Below are 9,155 nucleotides of genomic sequence, written 5' to 3' on the forward strand. Positions count from 1 at the left end.
GAATCGGCCGCCGGAGCAATAAAGCATCGAAGTTTTAAAATGTTCCTCTGGACACTGGCCTCAGAAGCGTGTCTGCTCCCTGCCCTTCACGCCCAGCCTCACAGGTATATCTCCCTCTTGGTGGTCTGGGACGAGGGGGTGGTGGCTGGCTGGAAGTCCGAGGTCTGGGTGAGAGGAATTTCCTCCATGGGAGAGTCCTTGCAGGGCTCATGGCTACTATTGGAGAAGGCACTGTACGTGGGGAGCAGGCGGAGGTTGGCCATTTTGGTGCTGCGCTCTTCTGAGAGTCTGGGGCTGCCATTCCCGACTTGCTCTTGACTCCCTCTGTCTTGGTAAGGCACAAAAGTGGAGAGTTTGAGGGCGTTCTTGGGCCTGCGGCTGGGGGAGGACTGGCCGGGCATCCAGCAGGTATCGGAGTGGCCAAACTCTGTGCACTCCCGGGTACAGGTCCCAGTCATGGCTACATCGGGCAGAGGCCGGAGATCTGCAGAGAAGCAAGCGAGAGCATCATTACGCGGGTACCGCCAGCTCGGGACTCGAGGATGGAGCACAGGGACAAGCAGCAGAGAGTGTCTCTGTCCTCCCCTATTGGGAAGGAGCTGCCGGACCCACGGCCACCCTGAGAGGGAAGGCAGAGCTGGGAAGGGAACCCAAGGCTCCTGGCAGCAGATTTATCGTGCAGAGAAATGGGAGGCAGAGCAGGGGGTAGGGCTCACTGAGCCCACCCCCTCTTTGGAGACGAGTATTGGACAGGAGGGGCTCCACAGCCTGGGTTTGAACAGCAGAAGACACGCTGCCACCAGACTTGTCACCCCACAGCTGTGGGCACCACCTGGACCCTGCTAGGCTCCAGGAACTCCCTTAGTCCAGCACCTTTGGGCACTGCTGACAGCTTCACCATCCAGAGAGAGGGAACTGCCCTAAACGCAGCCGGGCTCTTCGCCACCCTGAGGTACAACCTTATTTCCTGAGCAGCACCCTTGCGCAGCCCTGCCCTGCTCACCATCAGACATGCCAGGCCACCTCCAAGCCTCCCCAAACATCCATCAGCAGGAGTCCCAAGTCCAGTCAGAAGCCCTCAGACATCGGCTGGTCTCCTGTCATCATAGAATCGTAGAATGGCCTATGCTGGAAGGGACCTTAGAGATCATGCCTGAAATCTCTGAGCGCAGCAAAGAACACGTGGGAAAACCCATGTCTAACTCCAGAGGGGCTGGACATACCTGATACTCGTGAGTCCCTGTCCTGGGAGCGCCCAAGCCTCTCTGTGCACCAAACATTGTCCCTGAGAGAGCCAGGTATCTGAGGGCATCAATAGCTCCCTGCTCCTGGCATGGCCGGGAAACTCTGACCACCAGCTACACCAGTCCATGGTCTGGTGTCCTCACATACCAGCCACCCTTTACCCCAGGAACTATGAAGCCTTCTTGAGCCTTGGCCATGTGTCCATTACACAGGGAGTGCCTGTCACAAGTCTTCAGAGGCCAAAACTTGGCGTTTCCATGCAGAGGTGAGTGTCCCTCCGAGAGCCATCCCAGTCACAAGCCATTCCTTGCCATCTACCCCAACCTGGGGCACAACACAGCCTCCTGCCACTGCCTGGGACACATCACTGCCCACTACCGCAAGCACCTGCTGGCAGATCATGCCTGGTGCTGATGCCGAGATGAAAAGAGGGTAGGCTGCTCATGACCTTAAGACTTCTCTGACTTGCAAACATCCCTTCTGGTTCACAGAAACCCTCTCCATCTCTCCACCCAGGAGCTCACTCCACCATATTGCTGACAAACAGCCCTGTAGACTGAGGCAGGGAGATACTGAGGAGCTCTGGGGACCCATGGTGCTTTCACCAGTCCAGGGCATGCCCCTTCCCACCAGATACACACTGGTAGGCATAATCCCCTCCTTCTAAAAAAAGACAGATCCAGAGGCACTCCCTCAGCCCTGGGAAGATGCAAACTGGAGTGATCCACATCACGCTGGGGGCTCTGCCCTCATCAGCACGTCCCTCCTGACACAAGTTTGGGGCCCTCGGACACAGACATCCCCGAGTCACCCTGGCAGAGCTTTCACACACAGGTGACCTCAGAATGTGAGGAAGGTGTCTGCAGGAGAAGGCTCCATACAGTACCAGGAATGGCTGACAAGGGTCATTAAGTGAGAGCTAGAGAGATGGGCAGGGAAGAAAGGGCAGTTAGCAGCAAACCAGTGCGTGAGCATATGTTGCCCTAAAAAACCCCCAATTGACTGTATCCCAGATTCTTAGTTCCTCTGGGGACCAAGGCACCCCAGTTTTTCCCCCTGGCTCCTGCAGAGGCTCTGGGACCCGTGCTGCTCCCCGTGTCCCGTCCCCTGGCGCACATGTAAGCTGCGATATCCTGGCAGAAGCCACAAGGACATACCTCAGCGCAGACCCCCTTCACAGCCTGCTCCGCTCAGGGGACTCTAATGAGGAGCAGAAAAAGGACGAGAGGGTCACATCATTGCACAGCCCCCAGCCTCCACACCCACCCTTAGGACCCTCCTGGACCCTTCAGCCTCTGCCAGTCCCCGCCATCATATCACACCGAGCCCCACGGCACCCCTCTGGTACCCACTGCCTTTGGCAGTCCCTTGGCTTCTCCTGGCCCTGCTCCAGCCTCCATGAGGCTGGCCAAAAATGCTGATCTCTCACTAGCTTCTCCAGCCTTATCCTAGCCTCCCTGGAGCCCACTGGCCCACTTGCAGGACTCACATGGGAACCTGAGGCAAAGCTTGAAGCCACCTGGCTTGTGGCACCCCAAGACAGGAGCAGAGGGACTAGGGCTGTGCATCACATGGCACCATGCGCACACACACACACACACGGATGCAGCCCAGCCACGTGCACACTGACATGCTCACACACCACCAGCAGGCACGCTCCAAGAAACTCGTGCGCAGGGGACGGCCATGCTCACGCCGCGGGGTGCAAAAGCAGAAGCCTGAGTTTCATGCGAAGACAAGATGCCCGCACAGGCCAGTGTGAGAGCTGAGCTTGCCAGTGCATGTCTTTGGGTTCATTCTCAGGGCTGGCCACAGACCAACTGTCCTACTTCCTGGGCATGTGGAAAGCTGCCTCATTTCTTTTGCCTAGCTACAGATAGAAAGCAAGATACGAAACCAGAGGCAAGACAGCTCAGTTTTCATCTCTGCGCTGTGCAAGTCAAAGCAGAGACAGGAGCCTGTGTCCTAGACGATCCATCAGGTCTTCCTCTCAGGACAACGGGATGCCCTGGTAGCCACCATCTTGGTCCGTCTGAGGTCATTTTACATTGTCTTTCACTTCTTCTGTTTAAGAGGCAATATCGCTGTCTCTCTCTCTCTCTCATCTACCATCCTATCGGCCAAATGGGACAGCCCATCATCATTTCCACTTCCAGAGAGGCCTTGGTGCTGCACACTCCCAGGGTGGGGAGTAGAGTGCCATCACTTCTTGCTCCAGCAGAAGGTGCTTCGCTGAGTCTATGAAGGACTGAAATAAAAGCCACCTCTCCAGTGAACAAAGCTATGGTGACTTCCTTGTGCCAACAGCAGTTTAGAAATCACAGGATCAAGCAGGAACGCTGTGTTCAGGGTCTTTTATTCTTGTTTTTACCATTGTCTGTTTCTGGCACTAAAGCATTTTTCCAGCGTTGTCCCTTTGCTTGCAGTGAGATGCTGGCAGCGGAGCTCTGCCGCTAAAGGAGCGTATTATGTGCCATGAGCACAACCCGCTTTGCTTTAAGAGCCCGGGAACGGGGCAGGGTGTAATTCCTGAATAGCTGTGATTTAGAGCAAACACAACCCTACGGCCTAATTCTCAGCACATGCTGGTGGTTCAGAGACTTCGATGTGCCACTGCAGACAAGCAAAAACCTTTCTTTGGTGGCAAATGTTGGTAGAAATTTTGCCCATAAAGCACCGATTCTGGATGCCCTGCAGCACGGCGAGGAGGCAGAGTCCAAACCTCACTGCAGGGTCGAGGTGCTCACTTACAAAGGCTCATTGGGATTTCGGATCCCTCCTCCTGCAGTTTTGTGACTCAGTACCTCTGAAATCTGACAAAGACCCCAGGTGATGAAGAGGACGGCCACATCTTCTCCAGCATCTCATTCCTCTGCAGCATCCTGGCTGTGCAAAGCAAAAGCTATGCCTGCGCAGGCACTGGGTTTTCCTGAGCTTTGCCCTCTCCCTGAGCTCCTTCACAGGGCTGGCCCATCCTGTTATCGGCATTTCCATGCCGGAAGGCTGCACTTCACAGCCAGGACGGTTGAGTGGTTGTTTGGGCATTCACAATCCTCACAGCCTTTGGCTCCCCTCTTTCTATAGCTTCGCATTTCTCTGGCATCCCCGTGTCGTGTCGGCTGCCTCGGGGCTGCTCTGCCTCGGCACATCGCATAGGAATGAATCCGGGTAGGAAAAGTCGCATCCCTTTGAACTCCTCAGAGGAAAAGGGGGGCACGGGTGGGGCTTTACACCGAGATGCATTCAGAGATGCACCCTGGGCCTTCTGGCTGGCGGAGGGGAAGATCTCTTGAGCCACAGCTCTGTTCTCAGTGCCGGTGTGGCTGTTCTCATCTCCTGACATCCAGGGCACCTCTGCTCTTTGTGAAGGAGATGTGCCAGACTGTCTCCTCCGGGAAGAGACACATATTGGTTCTGCTGCTAATTATTTCTCTCTATATATCCCCATGCAGGGCAGGAACACATCATGTTGCAGCCACTTGCAAGGGCTCCTCTAATAGTATTATTGCTCTTAGTGGGGGATTTCAATAGTGCACTTGAGTCCTGTTAGACAGAAGACAAAAGCAGGCAGCCTCATTCAGCAGGCACTTCCATCTCCTGCAGGAGATGTGCAGAGGTTCACTCGCCCACTGCAAGTCAGGGAGCTTCAAGCAGAGGCTGAGAGCCAGCCTCAACCACTATTTTTTTTATTTTTTTTTTTGCCACCATCGGCAACGTCTGCAGTCTGGTTTGGTTCTCCCTGTCTTCCCTTTGCATCAGACATCAGCCCTGTACGCGTGGTGCGTGGCGCTGGGTGAGCAGGGGTGATGCAGCACAGGAGGGCAGATCTTGAGGACGAGGGGATGTAGCAGAGCAGCTCTAGGAGGGAAGACAGCAGGACTGCAGAGCACAGCAAAGGATGCAGAGAAGCCTGGAAGGGAGGAGGAGGGAGGCACAGCATGCTAGGAGGGACTGGAGAGGTTCGGTGGTACAGAGGAATAGGGAACATGACAGTGTGGGGAGAGTAGCTTGGAGGCAAAGCAGGATGCTTTTGTGTAAGATCAGAAAGACTCATCTTCCCTACGTGGAAAACATCGGCCAGTAATTTCAACCAGTCCCCCCTGCTTAGAGACCAAAAGCACTGCACCTCTTCTCGTCTCAGTCAGGGTGGAGCATGCTCCATGCTGCAAAACGCAGGCTGGGGTGCAAGGTATTTAGTTCAAAATGGTTGTCTCTCAGCCAAGGGAGGATGCAGTGTTTCCAGTACAGGCAGCTCTACCACCTCTGTTGCCCTGGTGTGGATACCTGGAAACATGCCTTCTCCCACACTGAGCCCTCAGGGCTCTGCAGACCATTCCTGGGACATCCCTTAGGGCAGTGACCTCCCATAACATCATATCCCAGCAGCACCGTCCCCCCAGCCTGCCCCTACAGCACCCACGCAATGGCAACAGCCTCCCCAGGGCTGGCTCTTTCCAACGACTCCCTTCCTTCCTACAGCACAGCTCCTGAGTGGAGGCACCATCCCTCTACTCCAGCACAGCTTATTGGTGCCTTCCTCCTGCACCATCGCTCCCTCCAGGTGCCACCACTCCCTGGAGCGCTCACACCCACAGGTACCATTGCCCAACGCGCTGTTCCCTACAGGCACCACTCCCCTGCCGCGGTACCGCTGACAGGTACCATTCTCCCATGCCAGTGTTCTCTACAGGTACCGCTCCCCTACAGCACAACTACCTACAGGTATCGTTCCCCTACGGCGCTGCTCCCCACAGGTACCGTCCCCCATGGCGCGGCTACCCAAGGTACCACTCTCCCCCGGTGTTGCTCTCTATGGGTGCCATTCCCCTGCTGCGCCGTTCCTGGGAAACACCATTTCCCCACGGCGCTGCTGGCTACAGGTACCGGTCCCCCAGGGTGCCACGTCCTCCAGGTGCCATGTTCTGTGCTGCTGCTCCCTCCAGGTATTGCCTTCCCTTGCCACCCCCCCACTGCTGTCTTCCCTCCAGGCACTGCTGCTGTAATGGTACCATTTCCTCCAGGTACCATGTTTCACAGTGCTGTTCCCTCCAGATACCACTCCCCTGCAGTGCTGCTTTTCCAGGCACCATTGCTTCGTGGTCTGCTTCCTCTTCACTACACCCTAACAGTACAGCTCTTGGATAGTGTGTCCTAACATCCCGTTTTCTTATATCAGCAGCCCCACTGCTATTATTCTATTCTATTCTATTCTATTCTATTCTATTCTATTCTATTCTATTCTATTCTATTCTATTCTATTCTATTCTATTCTATTCATTGCCTGACCCAGGAGGCTGGAGCAGTCGCCTCATGCTGACAGTAGGAGATGTTCAACATCCTGTTCCCACCTGGTCAGCTCAGCATGGGCTTCCTTTAGTGTACAGGAGCTTGGTGGCTCCTTCCCAGCATGTCTTCCCCTTGCAAGGGTTTTGGGAGAAGGGAGCTGTGCTGTAGGTAGCTGTGGAGCTGTCATCTCCTTGGCAAAGCCCATACACAAGGTCCCCAAGTGAGGTTGATGAGGAGGGAATATCTACCCTCTGGACACAGCACAGTCTGGACGTGACCAGAGCCCTTCAAATCCAGAGCAGCACAAGCACAACACCGATTTTCAGTTTCCAAGCCTTGGGGAAGGCTGCTGGACTGCTGCCCGTTTCCACAGCAATGCACCAGAGATCGATGAGTACAGAAATATCGGAAGCTGAAAGCACAAGCAGAGAGCTCCCTGCAGTCCACGTCAGTCCTTCTTTTTCCTAGACTGAGCTAACATCATCCCTACAACACCCAGGCAGACGGTTTGCAGGACCATTCCTAGCACTACAACACCCAGACAGACGGCTTCAGGGACCAATTCTAGCACTACAACACCCAGACAGATGGCTTTCCAAACTTAACACCGTCACTACAGCACACAGACAGATGGCTTCTGGTATCTGAGACCGACCCAACACTGCCCATAAAGGTGGTTACTGCAGTTCAACGCCACACCTACAGCTCTCAGGGCAAGAACGAGCAAGGCTCGCTCTTACAATAAACACTGAGAAAGATCCTCAGACTGATGCCAGCACAGAGATAGGTTCCTCCTAGGCACCAAAGTCAAGAGATATAACGTGCACAGCCATCTCCCTCAGACCCTACAGCACCGAGCATCTCTCCCATCATCCTAAACAATAGTATCGAAACACCAGCGCAGACAGCTCGCTCCAAAGTTAATGGCCTGTCAGCGCCCAGATGCACGCGTGGATCAAACCATGGCCCCTGGAGTATATTACAGCAGCACACACTAACTGCAGCACCGAAGAAAATGACTTCCCAGATCCTGCCAAGGGTATCACAGCCGAACTGGTGTGTAATTAATGTGGACAGATGCACCCACCAGCCTCAGCCTCACCAGCACACACTTTGTTGGCAGCTAGGGCTTCAGCCTGGGCTCCCAGAGGACATGTTCTTCCCTTGCTCCAGCCGTTCTTCTCTTGCTCCAGCCGTAGCTGGAGCCTGAGGGACCATCTCCCTGCTGCTGTTATGTCTGCAAACTGCAGGCGGGCTGGCTGGGAAGCGCAGGCATCCCATGGCCACATCGCCACAGCAACGGCAGGAGATCCAGACCCTGTGCCTGCGGCAGGAGCACCCAGACGGGTGGCTCTGGTCAGGGAGGCTCTGGTCAGGGTGGTGCTGGATGCCGACCATGCTCCTGCAGGGACCAGGTGGGACTCAGCGACAGGCTGTGGGACTCCAAAACGCATAATCTGCTCCCCCTACCCCCAGCTTCACTGCAATACTTGTGGTACCCAGCGAAACAAATTCAAACCCTCTCTAACAGATTTTGTGCTTGCGGTGCCACTTACATGATCTCCTAGCCTGGCACAGCAGGGCTTCAACCTTCGCTGGACCATAAAAAGCAGCATTATTACATTAAATTACTGAATAATTATGTTAAGAACTACCTTAATAAGATTACAGGGTTCAAAGGTTAGGAAATACCAAAATTAGGATTGTCCATGCAGTCTTAATTTGCTTCATGAAAAGTCTGCTTTGTGATGCAGACCAGAATTATGCTCTGGTGGAAAATATTTTTCTGGGGTCTTTTTGCACTTCTGAAGGTGAGGACAGAACCACCTGGGAGATACAGTAGGCTTTTCTGGAAGAATAGGCTTTGTCAGTGAGACTGAACACTGCAGGGTGCAGAAATTAGAGAAGGTACAATGAAAGGGTCAAGAGATCACAGAAAATTACTTCTGTAAAGCATGGGGTGGAGGTTAGAGGGATTGCTTTACCACTGAGAAAAAAATAACAATTTCTTCTCCCACCTCCTTTTGGAAGTGAAATATCTGGACAGATTTCACTGCCGCTTGTCAAAATATTTGGTAAGTCCACTATGAAAAATTGTGTCCTTGTAGCTAAAATGTGCCAAAACTTGAAGCAACTGAAAAAGAAGTCAGGTAATGAGCATTACTGGGCAATCCTCCTCATGTTGCATAAAACACAGTAACAATTCTAGCTCCAAAACAAAACCCCGGTTCTTGTAATATCCAAACACTGTCCTCTGGCTGACCAAGAACATCTCATGACACCTACAGGCATTCAGCAAATAACCACCAGAAAGGTCAACGAGTCACGCAATAACCAAACCATTTTCCAGGGCTCATTATTCGATCCTGCAATATCCAGCCTAGGTGAGTAACGACTCCTGTAGCACCTTCAGGAGCACAAAAAGTCCTCGACAAGAAGTTGCAGGGAGTGGAGCGGCCGCCCTTCTTCCCCCACTCACCCCAGGGAGGAGGGGCAGGTGGGAGCCCAGGATTCTTCTGGCTTTTGAGTCTTCTCTCCCAGCGGCTAATGAGGGTTATGTAAATACAGAGAGGAACGCCACCTGCTATCGCCAGGGGCTGTCAGCTCATGCATGCCTTGTATGC

At 53.9% G+C, this 9,155-nt stretch overlaps 1 protein-coding gene across 1 annotated transcript in view; it reads right to left on the reverse strand.

Annotated features, from left to right (window-relative positions):
• Window positions 1–98: 98 nt before the first annotated feature.
• Window positions 99–9,155, reverse strand: part of LOC104279807 (protocadherin-9-like) — a gene marked incomplete at its 5' end in the record, with an annotated part of 24,661 nt that continues 15,604 nt past the window's right edge. The window contains one exon of the mRNA XM_009877221.1: window positions 99–484. Coding sequence (XP_009875523.1) covers window positions 99–484 — 386 coding nt within the window. The remainder of the gene's footprint in view (window positions 485–9,155) is intronic.

The sequence above is a fragment of the Apaloderma vittatum genome, unplaced genomic scaffold, assembly GCF_000703405.1.
Source record: "Apaloderma vittatum isolate BGI_N311 unplaced genomic scaffold, ASM70340v1 scaffold15249, whole genome shotgun sequence".
Classification (NCBI taxonomy): Eukaryota; Metazoa; Chordata; class Aves; order Trogoniformes; family Trogonidae; genus Apaloderma; species Apaloderma vittatum.